Here is a 19082-nt window from a genome sequence, read left to right as displayed (position 1 = left end):
CAGAGACCCGAACGCTCTCTGCCTGATAAATTTATATGACAGTAAACTCTTCCTGCAGGCTTTTTAGCCATAAATCCTACACATATTAAACTACACCCCACTTGACATCTCTCATACTGTGAAATTAATTCACAACTGGGTTGTCAGCTGTTACACCATCAGCGCACCTACCCACTCACCGATGAGGACCCAAATAGCCCGGATATGGCCATCTGGGTGGGGTAGCGCCCACTGCAAATAAGTAACAGTAGTCTTCTCTACTGAGGGAGTGTTACTTATTTCAGGTATAATGAGATGGGCAACTCATTGTGAAGGAATTCACAGTACGAGATGTTATGTAATGATGCCACCTCACAACTTCAGTTGGTTTGCTTGTGCATAAAAATTATGCTAATGCATAATTTTTATACACAAGCAAATTTAAAGAGCTCTGTGCTTTTCTTTTCTCTCTCTCTCTCTCTCTCTCTCTCTCTCTCTCTCTCTCTTTTTTTTTTTTTTTTGTAAAATAGTTCGTAAATTTTCTGGAAAATAATTAAGTCCTTAATTACTTTCCAGAAAACTTAGAGCCTCAGAAATCTCTGGGAAAATCTTTTCCCAAATTATGTGGAACCTTGTAAAGTGATAGTTTTGCTTAATGGAGTGAAGTGCTATTCTTAAAATAAAAAAAAATAATAAAAACCCTTTTTCTTTTCCCGATTTAAGGAGATCAGTTTTTAAAATCAGCACAGAAAAATGGATATCAGTTTTTAAAATCAGTACAGAAAAATGGATATCAGTTTTTAAATCAGCATAGCAAATTGCATGATAGAATGGAAGGCAGCATATTAGAATATAAAACCCATCTTTTTCAGTTTTTCCTAGGATATAAATCCCATTCTTGGTAGACTTGCTATTCAAGAAAACTAAAAAAATTAGGGACAGTAAGTGAATACAATAAACAGATATGGGACATCACAAAACAGTCACTGATCACACGGTGAAATCTGACAGAACCACTATTTTCTCCATCTCACTAGGTCCCGAGCCACTTGTTTTATGGGGAGGGCAGAATGACCAATGGCAAGACAAAGGTTTGTATTATAATTCTTGAAATATCAATGCATCTAATTTAGTATGTATCCAGTGTAGAACATGTTGTTTATACACATTACATCATTGTTAAAAATGTTATTAGTGTGAAATTACAAGATAAATTACAACAGTAAACAGTTTCTTTCTTTAGATGTTTTTTAATATTAGTTGAATGAATATTAAAATTCTTCTGTATTAAAATTCAGAAATAGCACTGTGATTTGATATGCAGAAATTACTAATAATTTCTAAAATGTGACACTGAAATTAACCTCACGTATGTGATATTTACTAAATCGTCTTCTTGCTTAGGAAGATTTTAAGTTTTAAAGATTTGACTGTTAACTGCAATGTTTAAATAAGATCATGGATATTAATGAGTTCTGAACTGCGTTACTCCCTTTCAAACAAAAAGGTTATAATTAGAATAATATCAATATAGTAATTAATGTGCAGCTACATTAAATCCTTTTTTAACTTCTAAACCATGTAATTATGTGTGTATTAGAATGCTATTCGGGAATGCATGTGAATCTCTTTTTGCTGTATCATGGGTTTACCTTTTACTTGGTTATTTTAAAAGTTTTAAATGGTAACAATGTGATTTATTAAAATTGTGTATCTTTCTCTACTTACATCTTACTTGGCAGTTAAAACAGAAATTTCTTAACTTTTCCATTCAGCTAGAAGAATTGAGGAAAACTCATTCACAAAGTTTATATGCATTAAATAAAGAACGATTGCAAGCAGAGATGGAGTTATGCAAGAAATACCAAGAACCTGTAAGTAACTGCATTCATTATTCAATTTTTAACAAGATATATATGAAAAATTAGTTAACATTCCTAACAACATCATCATCAGCCATTTTCAATCCACTGCAGGATGAAGGCCTCTCCAGCAACTTTCCAGTTCCTTCTGTTTTGTGCAATGGCCATCCATTTACTACCCACGAACTCATGAATTTTATTTGACCATCTCCATTGTTGTCTTCCAGGTTTTCTCTTAGCTCCTCTTGGGTACCATTCTGTTATTTTCTTAGTCCATCTGTCATCATGTCTTCAAGCTATGTGTCCTGCCCAAGACCATTTTAGTTCTTTAGTTTTGATAAGAATGTCCTTTACTTGAGTTTGCTGCCTAATCCATGTGTTTCTCTTCTTATCTAACAGTCTGATTCCCATTATAATTTGTTCCATTATTCACTGTGTAGTTCTCAGCTTCTCTTCCATTCTTTTGGTGAATGCCCAAGTTTCAGTTCCATAAGTCATGGTGGGGAGTATACATTGGTTCATTATTTTACGTTTCAGAAAAATTGGTTCTTCTCTTGACTTCCATCCATTTATCATTATTACAGCTAATGACTTGTCCCAGATATGTATATGACTGCATCTTTTCAATTACTGCTCCTTAAATCATTATATCCCTTTCTGTGGCATACTTGTTCATCATTATTTTTGTTTTAGCCATATTCATCCTTAGTCCAAATTCCTTACTAACTCTGCATAAGTGATTAAGATTTTCCTCTAATTCTTTGGGATTGTGGCTTATGACCACAATGTGATCTGCAAATCTAAATGGTTTAGGTACTCTCCATTCACATTGACTCTTTTCTGCGACCAGTCTAATCTTCTGAAAGCTTCCTCAAGGGCAGCAGTAAACAGCTTCGGAGATATTGTGTCTCCTTGTCGAACTCCTCCTTTCTCAATTTTAAATTTATTACTGTCTTTGTCTAGTCTAATAAAGGAGGTAGCATTCTCATATATTTTCTTCAAAATCATAATATATGGGGTATCTATGCCTTGTCTTTCCAGTGCCTGAAACATTGCCTTATGCTGTATGGAGTCAGATGCCTTTTCATAATCCACAAATGCCAGGTGTTTTATATTCATTTTCCTTCTCCATTAGCTGTGACATTACATGAAGGTGATCCATAGTTGAGAATCCTGTCCTAAAGCCAGCTTGCTCTTTCGGTTGATTCTCATCAAGTATTCTTTCTAATCTGTTAGTAAAATGACCAACTTGTCATTTTACTAACAGATGTGAACAACTTGTAGATATGGGATAACAAGCTAATTGGTCTATAATTTCCAATTTCTGATTTATTTCCTTTCTTATGCAGCAAAACTATGATTGCATTATTCCACTCCTTAGGTGCCACACCTTTTCTAATGTATTTTGTGAAGAGTCTTTCCAGTTTTTGTGTCGTATCTCTTCCTCCCAATTTTAACAACTGTACAGTAACTTTATCTTCCCCCGAATCTTTCTGATTCTTCATTTTCTTCAACGCTTGTTCTACCTCATCGGGAATGATTTCAGGTACGTTGTATGTATTACTAATTTGCGATCCATCTTCCCCACTGCTGGCATCATTCCCTCGCTCCTTCTATAACTCTTTATAGTAGTCTCCTGCTATTTTAATTATGCCTTCTCTGCTATTCATAAGTACACCATTGATATTCTTCAGTTTCAGTATCATTTGTCTTTCTGTATTACTGCTCATGACTGCTGATTTAAATCCTTTGTTTTCCCTTAATGCTTTTTCTACTTTTCTTGTGTTAAATTTTCTTACGTCCTCTCTGAGTCTCTTTCTAATGGCTTTTCATAACTCAGTATACTCAATTTTCTCTGTCAGTGTTTTTCTTGCTCTTTATTTGTCATCTTCGGTTCGTCGTGACAAGTGTTTCTTGACTGGTTTTTTCTTCTTTGGATTTCTTTTTGCCTATAGGTTTCTTGGGCTTTATCACTTTCAGAAAGTTGTAATATTCTTTGTCGATATTGTAGCATTCCTATAGTCATGCTTAATTTTGCAATATCTGCCTGATGCTGCTATTAATGTATTGTTTGCGGGGTTCCCGCAAGCAATAGATTAATAACAGCATCAGGCAGATTTGTTTGTTTGTTTGTTATTGGTTTTTAGGAGCATTAGCAACTAAAGCCATATTGCTCCAGGGATATGCGGTGGTCATTCTCTGACCTTTCTGGATCCTCCGTATTTGGTGGTCACGGGCTCAAACCCCAGTCTAATCAAGAAGCGTGTGCTGTGCACTGCTGCTCCTGCCCTCCTTTCTATGGAGGTGCCTGCATCAGGCAGAGGTGCAAGTAATTCTTGCACTACTTCTACTGGGACATACAGCTGACTGGAAAGCAAGGTGTAGAGGATTGCAAGCCCTGTTGGGGGGGGGAGAATCTTCATAGAACAACCAAATACATGTGCTGTATGAAGGTTACTTATACTTGCATATACATCAGTGACAGGAATATCGTAAATGAACTTGATGAATTTGAAGTACTGGTTAAGTCATCAAAAGTGAAAATTTCAGGGATATGAGAGACCTGCTGCTACTCAAAGAAAAGGATACAGAATTTTAATATCATGAGAACAATGTGTACAGAAAGAACCCTTTTTTTTTTTTCTTTTTTCTTTTTTTTATTTATTTATTGTATTTGCAGTTCCTTCCAACCTTTGGCAACCCTATACAGATAGAGCTGGGTTTTTTTTTCTCCTCTGCACATGAGGGCAGTTTTTAGCCAGACTATTCCAACCCTGCCATACATTCATGAAGATACTGTACCAAGCAACAGCAGTCACTGTGCTATGCTATGTTGATTGTGTTGAGTAATCAACCTGGATCAGCATCATGATCCTAAACTCACAAACTGATTGTTTGTAAAATCACAAAGTCCAGTTCATCAAATGTCCAACTAAGGTACCAAAAGAATGTTAGATGCCAAAACAAATTTGTTGACTTGATCTGTGCAGTGGGAGACTTGCATCGCATTACTGTTGCAGTCATTTTTGAAAATTAGATATACCTGCGTATGCCCTAATCACCATCACAATAGCACAAGGAACTGCATGGATCATCAATGAGTCACATATGACAGCACAGTGAACTATCCATTACCTTCTGCAGCACAAGGAACCACACAAGATTTAAATATCATCCCTCTTGGCCATATCACCTCTCCCTTTTAAATTTAACACCTTTTTCCACTTGTCTACCTGTACATTTTCTACTGTTGATTTTCCTGTCTGCTCCCCTTCTCTCTCTCTCTCTCTCTCTCTTGCCTTTAGTTATTTGGGAGGTGGAGGAGAACCCATACAGAAGTATTCATTATTTGCATCAGCATGTTAGAGAAAATACTAGAGGTAGGAATGTTCTAGACCTGTCACTCCTATAATGAGTGATTACATCATAAGGCTTCACAGTACAGGAATCATTAGCAGGAAGTAACCATGAAATCCTTAATTGGAAGATAAAGAAAGAGGTTTCAGATCTTCAGCAGTTAGTGAGGGAATACAACCAAAAAAGTGCTAAGGTGGCTATTTATTGTAAATAAAAAATTTATTTTACTACTAGAGATGACATCAGTGGAAATTTTAACATTCCGTAATTATTGTGTTTCCTTTCAATCTGCAACATTAATTGTTTTATTAATGAAGAAGTTTTACCATAAACTAATAAATTAAAACATTTTCTTTAAACGTAATTTATGAAATTAAAATTAGTGGAGCCTTTCTGTGCAATTTTGGCATGCACTATTGTCACTTGCTTTAGGAGCAGCTCGAATTATTATTATTATTATTAGCCACATGGTGCAAGGAAGCCTGAGGCTTATACTGCACCAGCCAAAAATATATATATATTTCTGAATTACCCCGAGAGAGAGAGAGAGAGAGAGAGAGAGAGAGAGAGAGAGAGAGAGAGAGAGAGAGAGAGAGAGAGAGAGAGAAGTAGAAGGGAATCATCAAGAAAGAGAAGAATGATGATATCCAGCTTAAGACCCTGGGTGTGCCAAGCCCATACTCACTAGATGTGAGCCCTTGAGGAAATTGTTGATGCATGCCTATTTATGTAAACAGTTCAAACAGCAATACCAAAGAATGTGGGAGTTTCATTTTCACAAATGAAAATGAAAAGTTTAGGCATAAACAAATTGAGTGACAATAATGAAAAACATGTTAATTTCAATTTATCAAGTGACACTCTCCACTATTTTTAGCAGTGCGAGCATTATAAACATATTCTTCTTTCTATAGCAACAACTGATGCCACATCCAAAGAAGGGAGGCAAGTTCAAACAAAATCAAACAGATGCGACAAGGATGTTATATTTAAAAATTATTTTAAAATATACATTTTTCAACATGAAAAAATTGATTTGTCATAGTTGTGTTCATAACAGATTGAAAACGTAGGGATATGTCAAAAGCGAACAGTCTGATACAGTTAATATCTATTAACTGTACCAGAGGAAAAAATTATCCAAGAGCTATGAACAAAATATTATTCAAGAAAAGCGAATTGTGACGCGAAAAGATAGCAATCTTGTCCAAGCAAGGAGTATTGTTTTTACATTTAGCTCTCTTAGCTATAAGTATTCTTGCATCAAGTCAGGTACCCAAGATTACAAGCAGCATGAATGTAAATACACTTGCGAGATGATCTAATTGAGGTGTATAAGGCCTTGAATGGTTTGACCAAGCTCAGTGTTGATGGGATTCTTCCTCTTGCTCAGATTATGCACCTGAGGGGGCATAAATTCAGAAGAAGGACATTTGTAGAAAAGATTTGTGGAAATTTGCCTTTAGCCAGTGGATGGTTGATTGCCTGAACAAACTTCCATCTGTTGTTGATAGCTTAAATAAATTGAAGGAAGAACTGGACAAACTTGAGGAGTGAATGGATAGGTGAAATGAGGGTTTTTTTTTTTTTTTTTTTTTGGCTGATGCTGTATTAGCTTGCTTTCTTGCATCATCTGCCTCTGCTAATGCTAAATGCTAAATAACATCAGTGAAAGCAAGTTATCTCCATTACCGTGATCTCAGTCAAGCCAATACATCCCAAACCCCATCAGGTACTACATGTGCTAGAAATATGGGGATTCCCAAACTGCATGTCATGGTAAAGCATTATGTGTTACTTTTTTGGCTTGTGAAGTGCAATCTTGCTCTCATTCATTATTTGAATACTATATGGAAATTTTTGCTATCTGTATCCTACCTTAATTCCATTATGCATCATTAACCTGGTCTTTCATTTCGAAAAGCCCCCTTCAGCCTATAATTTTAGCCAAATATTTCTTTGAGATGCCTAATTGTGAAGCTTGGACATCCTATTGTGCCGTCTAGATATCAACTGTACTAACAAATTGAAACAATGTCTATTATTACTTTTCTGGCAATACAAAGTTATTCAGTATTTTGTACTTTGATCACTGGTGAAAGTGACTTCCTTAACATCTGGGGCTTTCTTCAGTAGCAAATTCCACCCAAGACTACCAAAGCCACTCTGTTTCTTCAGTCCAAACTCTCCAGAATAAACAGATTTGCTCTTCATTCATCAACAACTCAGCAAAGCCAGCCTTCAGTCTTAACCTTGATGTCTGGATTCATCATAAGGTGTACAGAAAAAGTATCGTAGATTCGCTCATATCAAACTTTTAATTTTGAAGACTTGTCATTTCCCGTTTCATTGAACTTGCCACATTTATATTTTATTTTATTCCTTTGTTAAAGCCATATTCAATTATTTTGTATTTCATTATCATTCAAATTATGTAAACCTCTCTAACTTGGCTGTACCGGACTATTGCCCTTACTTTATTGATGTGAACAAAAAATTATTTCATATATCTATTGGGGATCCAAGGAATGCAACCAAATTGATTGCACTCAACATCCCCTCACTGTACAAATTGCAACTGCCATCCAGATTCTCCAAAACATAGAAACGAAGGAAAAAATTTCAGAAATACAAGGTAGAAAGCAAAGTCATACTCTGAGACAAGAAGACAAATAATCCAAACAGTATCAGAGCATTCATATGCTACAGCTACTCAATATTTTCAGTCAGTTGGTGTTCAGGCAGAAGTATTGGTTCCTCCAGACACTTCCATTGCTAACTGGGCATGTTCCTTACTTCCAAATTCCAAATGTTGTACAGTACAAGAAACTCTCTGAGCAAGCCAGCAACTCTCCTGACACCATTCTAGTTGATGCTTTCCCAAAGATGGATAAACTTAATGTGCCAGAATCTACAAAAATATAGCCATCGAAGTTCTGAGGAATGAATACAGATGAACTGGAAGAGCTAAATAATGTGGTTTTAGACCCCATTGTGAATGATAACATGAATTCTATATCCCCTTTCTTTCCTTTCTTTAAGAAAGAAAAAATGAAAACTGATTGAAAATAAAAAAAAATGACAAAAACAATCCACTTCAAAAAATAGTCAGATCCAACGTCCACTCATAAAACCAAATAATATAAAGTACCCTTCAGTGGATTTGTAGAGGCTTTCATAGTTCAACTAATGACTTACACAATTTTATCTCTCAGTATAGTATCTCCTACAGGCATATGCTTGCAAGAGACCTGTTCAAATTCATAAGCGTATCCTGTCATTAAAAATTATACCATTCTTTAGACAAGACTAGCTTCGAGTTATACAAGGACTAATAGATTAACAGTAGCCACTGGCAGAGGTCGAAGTCATTCTTGCACTGCTTCTATTGGAATGAGCAGCAGCCTGAAAAACAAGATGCAGGATATTTCAGAGACTGCTGGGAGTCATTGGGATACAAGTAAACATATGGGTTGTGTTAGGGTAGCTAAGAATAGGAACAGGTGTATGTATACTTGCGTGTAAACCAATGCTAGGAGTTTGGTAAATAAATTTGATGAATTTGAGGTATTGCTCAAATCATCAAAGGCAAAGATATTGTTGGGATATCAGAGACGTGATGTCACACAGGTATAAGGAATGCAGAACTGGAATTTGGGGAGTACAATGTGCACAGAAAGGATAGACAGGATAGGAAGGGAGCAGGGGTTATGCTATTAGTTAAGAAACACATCAAATCCAAGGAAGTGAAGCCACTGGACAGTGCACTGGACATCACTGGACAGTGCAGTGTCGAGTCAGTTTGGTTTGACATAAGTATTGGGAGATCAAAATTGAGAGTAGGAGTGTGCTATAGGCCTAATGACTCTGATGAGTATAATAAGAAACTGTACAGGGAAATAGAGTGGGCGAGTAAATCAGAGAATCTTATAATGGGGGATTTTAATTTCCCAGATATTGACTGGAATTTGTGGGTTGGTCACTCACACACTAGCAAGGCTTTTGTGGATTTATTGGATGATTGTTTTCTACATCAGCATGTTTGGGAGGCAACTAGAGGGAGTAATACTCTTGATCTGATTATCAGTAATGATTCTTCATGCATTAAGAATATGCAGATAAAGGAACCACTAGGTGGCAGTGATCACAGTATGCTGAAGTGGGATTTACTCAAAGAGATAACTACCATTAGGGGTAAAGGGAAGGGTTTTTGCTTTCGTAAAAGTGACTACGATAGTCTGAGACAGTATTTAAATTCTATACAGTGGGACCAACTGATGATGTTACCAACAGGAAATTCAAAATGGGAAGCATTCAAAGAACTTATTTTTGAAGCTACTAGGCGTTACATACCAACTAAGAAATATTGTTGAATGTTTAGGCCTAAATGGATGTCAGATGAACTAATGAGACATATGGCAGAGAAGAAAAATGCATGGGATACATATAAATTAATGGGTGACATGGAAGCCTATGATAGATATAAGCAGGTCTGTAACCAAGTCACAAAGGAGATTAGGCAGGCAAAGGCAGATTATGAGAAATCCTTGGCAAAGGATGCAAAGAAAAACAGAAAAGAGTTCTTTACCTATGTAAACTCTAGAAGGAAAGGGATGAATCAGATTGGTCCACTGGATATTGATGGTTCAACAGTTGAGAATCCTGCTCAGGTGGCTAACAAACTAAATGAGTATTTTGCATCTACATTCACACATGAGGAGTTATTCAGGAAGGGGAATTCTAGAGGTGAAGTAAACTCTGGCAGTGAGCTGTTGTTGTTATTTGGTTTTTAGAAGCATTAGCAGCTAAGGCCATATTGCTCCGGGATATGCGGTGGTCATTCCCTGACCTTTCCGCATCCTCCGTATTTGGTGGTGACGGGCTCAAACCCTGGTCTAATCAAGAAGCGTGTGCTACACACTGCTGCTCCTTCCCACCTGGCTATGGAGGCGCCCGCAGTGAGCTAGATGATTTTGTAATAACTGAGAGGAAAGTGGAGGAGAAATTTTCGAGGATAACATAAAAAAGGCACCCGGGGTGGATGGGATCTATCCAGTTATATTAAAGGAGGCAGCAAACCCTTAGCCATAATTATGAGAGCTTCTTTGGACTCATAATTATGACTGGAGATGTGCAAATGTGACCCAATTTACAAAGGAGGTTCAAAGGCTGACACAAGTAATTATAGACCTGTGAGTTTAACTTCTGTTCCAGGAAAATTAATGGAGGCACTGCTTAAAGAAGCACTACAGGATCATGTAGACAAGAATTCAGTTATAGATCGGACACAGCATGGTTTTGTTAAGGGAAAGTCTTGCCTGAACAATTTGATTGGATACTATGATCCAGTCACAAAAGAACTGGATGCAGAGAATAACTTTGATATTATATATTTGGATCTTAGAAAGGCTTTTGATACTGTTGTACATGGAAGACTGCTACACAAATTGGAGCAGTGTGGCATTGGAGGCATATTGCTGCTATGGTTAAAGGATGGTTCAGGGGGAGAAGACAGAGAGTGGTAATCAATGGACACTGCTCATCGTGGACTAAGGTTATTAGTGGAGTCCCTCAGGGTTCAGTGTTGGGTCCATTATTGTTTTCTGTATTTATAAATTATACATATTGATGATGGTATATCAAGCTTAATGTCCAATTTGCAGACGATACAAAGGTTGGCAGGATTGTTAAGGATACTACTGACGCTATGCTGCTGCAGCAGGATCTGGAAAGTTTGAGCAAATGGGCTGAGAGGTGGCAAATGAAGTTTAACATTGACAAATGTAAACTACTACATATGGGAAACAGTAACCCCAGAGCAACGTATCAACTCTGTGGTACTACACTGACAGTGGTAGAGAATGAAAAGGACCTGGGGGATAATTGTGCAGGCAGATATGAAGTTTTTTGAGCAGTGCAGATGGGCTGCAAGGGTAGCTCATGGTGTCTTGTCAATGATATACAGGAATTTTTTTAGGGATAAGGAGGTGATTATTCCCTTGTATAAGGCAATGGTCAGGCCACACCTTGAGTACTGTATACAGGTCTGGAGGCCTCATCTGAAGAAGGATGTAGAGCTGCTGGAACGAGTACAGCGAAGGGCAACAAGATTAGTGAATGGAACAAAGGGTTGCTCTTATGAAGAAAGGCTTAAGTTTTGCAAATTACAATGTCTGGAGACTAGGCACTGGCGAGAGGTGTTATGATAGAGGTGTATAAAGCCTTGAATGGTTAGAGCATGCTCAGTGCTGATGGGATTAGAATAACCACCTGAGATGGCATAAATTCAAATTGAGGAAAGACAGATGTAGGATAGAAGTGAGGAAATTTGCCTTTAGCCAGCAGGTAGTTGGTTGGTGGAACAGACTTCCATCCCTTGTTGTTGAAGTTGATAGCCTAAATAAATTTAAGGCTCAGCTGGACAGGTATTTCGAACGAACAGAGGGGTGAAATGGGACTGATTTTTTTTTTTTTTTTTTTTTTTTTTTTTTGGTTTATGCTGCATAAGCTTGCTTTCTTGCATCATATGCCTGTACTAATGCTAATGCTAAAGACAGAAACACTGAATCGTCAGCCCAAAGAGAAGTGGCAGTTGTTGTTGTCGGAAATCATAATCCATCCAAACATATTCCTCTCCAAACTTATCTAGATGTATTGGCCATGTGCACTGTAATTTATCATTATCTGTTTTGTGGGGGGGGGGTCCCACAATTAACAAAAGATGTAATTCAATAGAATCCCTGCTTGATGCTTACCATCTCACCCTATATTCATCTACTGGATCCATGACTGTCGTAGACCTTTCAATCTGTTTTTCTACCATATATTCTAATTTGGAGTGGTTTGTACATGATGACCCATTAAGCAGTAACCACTTGCCAATCCTCTGTAAGCTGCAAACTCGGAGCAACTCTTGTCCCATGTAATTCCTCACTCGGAAATTTCACGGGGTTGGTTGGAATGAATTGCCATCATTCCAATTAACCTCACATATGTGATATTTACTAAGTAGTCTTCCTGCTGAGGAAGATTTCAAGTTTTAAAGATTTGACTGTTAACTGCAATATTTAAATAAGCTCATGGATATTAAGGAGTTCTGAACTGTGTTACTCCCTTTCAAACAAAAAGGTTACAATTAGAATAATATCAATATAGTAATTAATTCACAGTTACATTAAATCCTTTTTTAACTTCTAAACCATGTAATTATGTATGTATTAGAATGCTATTCAGGGATGCATGTGATCTCTTTTTGCTGTATCATGGGTTTACCTTTTACTTTGTTATTTTAAAAGTTTTAAATGGTAACTTAATGTGATTTATTAAAATCATGTACCTTTCTCTGCTTACACCTTACTTTTATCATTTTGTCCAATCACAGCCCCTGGATGATGTTACCAAATATATTACCACTCACATTTTAGAAAAGCTGATACTGCTCGAATACCAAAGTCTTGGACAGGAAAACATAAGCACAATTCATGGTGGATTTAGAAAAGCACACATACTGAACAAAAAAAAAAAAAAAACGTGGAATAAGTTTCATCAGCACCCTATAACTAGCAGCTGCTTTAACTATAAAAGACTTAAAGCAAAAGACAAATACAAAGAAAATCCAAATGAGATTCCTGGATAAGTTTTGCTTCAATGATTATTAAGAACAGGAAAAACAACTTATATGGAAAAAAATTCAACCAATTAATGACAGATATGTTCAGTCTTCAGCCTTGATATTAAATGAAAATGACTGGAGTTGCCCTCCCTGGCAAAAATAGTGAGTCCTTTAGCCGAATCATTTGCCAGTATATCAACAATATCTACTTACAACCCAATCTTTAAACATATTAAGCCATGTGCAGAACAACATTAGCCACATGGTGCAAGGAAGCCTGAGGCTTATACTGCACCAGCCAAAAATATATATATATTTCTGAATTACCCCGAGAGAGAGAGAGAGAGAGAGAGAGAGAGAGAGAGAGAGAGAGAGAGAGAGAGAGAGAAGTAGAAGGGAATCATCAAGAAAGAGAAGAATGATGATATCCAGCTTAAGACCCTGGGTGTGCCAAGCCCATACTCACTAGATGTGAGCCCTTGAGGAAATTGTTGATGCATGCCTATTTATGTAAACAGTTCAAACAGCAATACCAAAGAATGTGGGAGTTTCATTTTCACAAATGAAAATGAAAAGTTTAGGCATAAACAAATTGAGTGACAATAATGAAAAGCTCATGGATATTAAGGAGTTCTGAACTGTGTTACTCCCTTTCAAACAAAAAGGTTACAATTAGAATAATATCAATATAGTAATTAATTCACAGTTACATTAAATCCTTTTTTAACTTCTAAACCATGTAATTATGTATGTATTAGAATGCTATTCAGGGATGCATGTGATCTCTTTTTGCTGTATCATGGGTTTACCTTTTACTTTGTTATTTTAAAAGTTTTAAATGGTAACTTAATGTGATTTATTAAAATCATGTACCTTTCTCTGCTTACACCTTACTTTTATCATTTTGTCCAATCACAGCCCCTGGATGATGTTACCAAATATATTACCACTCACATTTTAGAAAAGCTGATACTGCTCGAATACCAAAGTCTTGGACAGGAAAACATAAGCACAATTCATGGTGGATTTAGAAAAGCACACATACTGAACAAAAAAAAAAAAAAAACGTGGAATAAGTTTCATCAGCACCCTATAACTAGCAGCTGCTTTAACTATAAAAGACTTAAAGCAAAAGACAAATACAAAGAAAATCCAAATGAGATTCCTGGATAAGTTTTGCTTCAATGATTATTAAGAACAGGAAAAACAACTTATATGGAAAAAAATTCAACCAATTAATGACAGATATGTTCAGTCTTCAGCCTTGATATTAAATGAAAATGACTGGAGTTGCCCTCCCTGGCAAAAATAGTGAGTCCTTTAGCCGAATCATTTGCCAGTATATCAACAATATCTACTTACAACCCAATCTTTAAACATATTAAGCCATGTGCAGAACAACATTAAATAAATTTCTCTATTATGGTACCACTTCCATATAACTGGCCATAGTGCTGCGGGACTAAATGGTCTACTAATAAATGTTAAAATAACTAAATAGTAAAGCAAAAAAGTATATTGTTAAAATTCTATAATCAACTCTGTTTAAAAAAACTTTTACTCCAACCCCTGGCATCATTCCATTGTAAGCTTTTCCAAAGCCCACACAACTGGGAGCCAATTTCACTTACTAGCTGCTTGGAAAAAATATGTCACAGTCTGCTCACATGGTTCCTGAGAACTAAAAATGTTAAACTAATCACTATGAGGATCAGAAAAATCAGTCCACCTTAAACATGATGATCAAAGCAGAAGCAAACATCCACAACACCCTCTATATTGAAAAAACCTTCATACCACCTGGTGATATGGCATTCTTCAAGACCATTATTTTTGATTGATAGGTAATTACCCCAATTTATACAAAACTTCTTGCAGCTGAGAACACATCAGGTCAGTTATCAAAGCTATCTGACTAAATAATTTATTCCAGAAGAGGGTTCCATCCTCAGTGCAACATTATTTGCCATAAGAACCACCAATACAACTTGGGACATCCCAAATACAGTTGAATCGTATATGTATGCAGATAACCTCATTATTTGTTGTCAGTTACAAACTATGAGCACCACTGAAAGGCAACTTTCTATAACCAAAATAGAATCATGGGATCTACATAAGTAATAGCCATCATATAATGGAACAGAAATCTACTGCTTTCCACTTCTATAAGAAATGCAAACTATATTGCAATCCAGAAATATATTTTAAAAACAATCTCATTCCTCTTACCAACAATTTTCAATTACAGTAGAGCACTGAAAATGTGAACATCAATAATTAGAAACATCAGTAATCCGAACGAGCCAGCATTTATTTTTTTTATGCTGGTGCCATAAAATAATTACAGTAAGCACCAGTTATCGTGATCACATTTGCAAATTGAATTTTGATTCTATTAAATGGCAATTCTAATAAGCAAAAATTGGAGAAATTTTATCCACAAGCTATAAAAATTAAGGTATAAAGCACAAATATACACTTTTATTACCTTACCTATTAACAAAATTGAATGATACATGAAAATCAGAATAACATTATCCACAGGTTAGCAAAAGAAAAATAAATTTACTCTTGCATACGTAGCTTAATTAATATACGTACATTACTAACTAAACATAACACTTTGTAATCTGTTATTCAACACACTTTGTAATTGATATTTCTGTTCACTAACATTTTTTTTTTTTTTTTTGGGTTGTAAAATATAAAACAGTAAAAAAAGATAAGCCTCAATCAATAACAAAGAATATGGCATGCACAAATTGCTACTTACACGACACACGCATGAGACAAGCAGATGCTGAAAAAAACAAACAAGACATGAATATGTGTGTATATATTTATCATAAGTTTTACTGATTTACAACAATTTGGAATTCATAAATTTATAACAATAAAATGTTAATTTTTTTATTGTAATTTCCATATAGCCAGTTGATTCTAACAAAATGTTTTTGTTGGCTTTTGCCGAGCTCTTGTATCCATAGCCAATCTATGGTTGCAATTGGGCCTCTTATTCTTACGGTAATGACCTTATCAGGTTCACGACAATTCTAGAAGTGCAAAGTCTTTGGTAAACGTTGAGCATGGGAATGTCATTACCTTAAGAAGAAGCAGCCCAGGCAAAATTAAGTAGATGTTTGCTGGAAATAATATTCCTGTAAAATTTCTGGTGAAGATCCCTACAGAAGCTGCCATGTAGAGAAGGGTGTGTGGGAAAGGAAGCAACGGGTGCCGAAATGATTGTGCCCCGACTGTATTTTTCTAGTCACCATATACAATACTTACTTATACTGTATACAGTACAAGCATATGAGATGTGAGCCCCTGGCCTTTGGCCACGATGGGGCAGTTGCAACTCTATTTACATCTGTTTATATTGTATTCATCATGTAGTTGCAATAAAGATTTTCTCTCTCTCTCTCTTATGGCCCAAATGCCATTAGCCATTGTGGATTGAAGTGTGTGCTGCTTTACAGTTTATAGCCATTGTCATTTTAACAAATGACTAACAAAATTCTTGAAAATTTAACAATTTGCTCGTGCGAGCCAGCTGGCTCCAGCACACCACTGGATATAAGAATGAAGAGAAGATTCTGAACATTTATTTACAGAGTTTTATTTTACCGTACTGTGGTTATGGCATCTATTTCTTCTTTTTTTTTTTTTTTTCTTTTAAAAGGATGCAGAAATTTTTAACAATTAAATCAAAGGTTGAGATTTTAAACACTTTCAAAGGGAGAAAGTGGGTATTTGTGAGCAAAATTTTACAAGGTTGGAAAGTCAACCATAATAGACATTAAAAATAACAAGGAAAAAATTTTAAAGTTTGCAACGAAACTTCATTCAGATGATGGTGCAAAAAGAAGAAAAACTCTGAGAACAGCTAATGACCCATCCCTCGAAGATGCTGTTTATTTGTGGTTCACACCGAGACAAAGTTTAGGAGAACCCGTATCTGGACCTTTGTTGTGTGAAAAGGCACTAGATTTCAAAAATTAGGCAAATCCTCAGATTTTAAAGCCAGTACAGGCTGGCTAAAAAACTTTAAATCACAGCATGGCATTAGAGAACTTCATATTGAAAAGAAAATTTTATCTTGTGATTTTGTTGCGGCAGAATCGTTTAAAAAAAGTTTATCAGTCTTATGGAAAGTGAAAGATATTCCAAAGATAATGTATACAATGCTGATGCGACTGGAATAAACTGGAAGTCACTGCTTCGAAAATCTCTTGCATCTTGCCATGAAACAGCTGCTCCTGGGTTTAAAGTGAGTAAAGAGCAAATTACTTACAGCTATGGTTTGTACTAATGCCAATAGGACTCATGCTTTGGCATTGATGTTGATAGGAAAATCAAAGCAGCCCCTAAAAATGTCTCCTGTCTCCCTGTGAGTTATAAAGTTCAAAAAAATGCATGGATGAACTCAGAAGTGTTTACTGATTGGTTTACCAATGATTTTATTCCAAATGTCAAGAAGTATCGTGAATGAGAAGGCAAAATGGGCATGGTCTTGCTTATCCTAAACAACGTGCCATCACATCCTCAATGGAAACATTAAACAAAATAGACGATGGATTCGAAGTCATGTTTCTTCCACCAAACATTTCATCACTCCTCCAACCTACGGACCAGGGATTCATCGAAAAGTTGAAGAGAATTTACAAAAAACAAGTCTTGCGTTGCTTACTTTTTTTGCAGAAAACAATGAATAAAGCATCATAGCTTTTTCAAAAAAGCTCAGTCTCGAGGACAGCTGCTACATGTTAGCTGACATATGGCAATCACTTACTGCACCGAATTTAAAAAATGCTTAGAAAACTGTGGCCTATTGCAGGAGAAACCACAGGAGATGAGTAGAATCAAACTGAAGGAGATGAGGGACAAATACTGAATGAGATGATCAACTCATTTCAGTCGATTCCTGGGTTTGAAGGTTGTAATGAAGGTGATGCAAGAGCATGGCTGGAAAATGATATTAACGTTATAGGGTTTCCTATTTTAAATGAAAACAAAATTGTGAATATGAAAGAAACTGGAGCTCCTAAAAAGGAGACAAAAATGATGAAAAAGAAAACGACATCAACACTGGGTCTACGCATGCTGAGGCATTTGGCATGCTAGAAACTGTGATGGCTTGGTACGAGCAACGAATTGAATGCTGTATAACTCAACCACTCTTGCCGAAAAGAGTGAGAGATCTGGCAGCAAAGAAACGAAGTTTGAAATTGGTACAGAAAAAAATAAGTAATTATTTTTGTTAAAGGCCTATAAATATGTGTTATTGTAGCCGAAAGTTCCATTTGTTTTGTTACCTGTGAATAAAAATACATAAGTATAACTTAGTGTTTTTATTTCTAAACTTACTAAACCTTTTTTTTAGTCTCCAGACAGTATTTTTAATGAGTTTCAAAATCTGAACAAATTGTAAGTCCAAACTACCCCTGGCCCCAATTAGTTCAGATTATCAATGTTCTACTATATTGGGTTTAATACTAAATAGTAAGCTTAATTTGCTGCTCATATAGCATATCTGTTAAATGGGACCAGTTGACTAAAACAAATTGAACATATATCATGGGGTGCTGAGAGAAGCTACCTATTACACCTCTGCAGGGGTTTAATTCAATCGTGCTTGAATTATCACCAATCTGATTCTGCTAGGGAAATTTAATTATTATAACTGAATTTATTTAATAAAATTTATTTATTGCAACTGAATACCATTTAGCATAGTGCCATTACGGTAGATGTGGGTGCTTTCAGAACATCCCCTATTCACAGCCTGTATGTCAAAGCAAATGAGCTCAATCTTCATCTCAGAAGGAAACCCTACTATCTAACCATGCAACAAAAATGAGAAGTATTCCATCTCACTTCAGTTGGATGTACCTATTTGATCCTCAGCATGTGATGCTGTAACATACTAAACTGAATGAAAACTAGCCTGCAGGACTTTGATTGGTAGAATTCATGCACATTTGAAACATTGCTCTTCAGAATGTGGCGCTTCTGTAGCCAGGTGGGCAGGAGCAGCAGTGCGTAGCACACGCTTCTTGATTAGACTGGGGGTCGAGCCTGTGACCACCAAATACGGAGGATGCGGAAAGGCCAGGGAATGACCACTGCATATCCCCAGAGCAATATGGCCTTAGTTGCTAATGCTCCTAAAAACCAAATAACATCTTCAGAATGTCCTCCAAAATGTTATTACTCCACAACCTCCTGGATCCTATTTTAACCTTAGTGTGGTAATTTTTTTTCAAAAA

General features: G+C 36.2%; 1 protein-coding gene across 3 annotated transcripts in view; it reads left to right on the top strand.

The window, feature by feature from the left end:
• Window positions 1-19082, top strand: part of LOC150088410 (1-phosphatidylinositol 4,5-bisphosphate phosphodiesterase classes I and II-like) — a 1046313-nt gene that overhangs the window by 916831 nt on the left and 110400 nt on the right. For all 3 annotated transcript variants that reach the window (XM_090369498.1, XM_090369497.1, XM_090369499.1), the window contains exon 29: window positions 1755-1853. In XM_090369498.1, coding sequence (XP_090225624.1) covers window positions 1755-1853 — 99 coding nt within the window. The remainder of the gene's footprint in view (window positions 1-1754; window positions 1854-19082) is intronic.

The sequence above is a fragment of the Mastigoproctus giganteus genome, chromosome 3, assembly GCF_048544385.1.
Source record: "Mastigoproctus giganteus isolate SK-2022 chromosome 3, ASM4854438v1, whole genome shotgun sequence".
Taxonomy (NCBI): Eukaryota; Metazoa; Arthropoda; class Arachnida; order Uropygi; family Thelyphonidae; genus Mastigoproctus; species Mastigoproctus giganteus.
The sequence above is the reverse complement of the archived record's forward strand: the minus strand, read 5'-3'. Positions and strand labels throughout refer to the sequence as shown.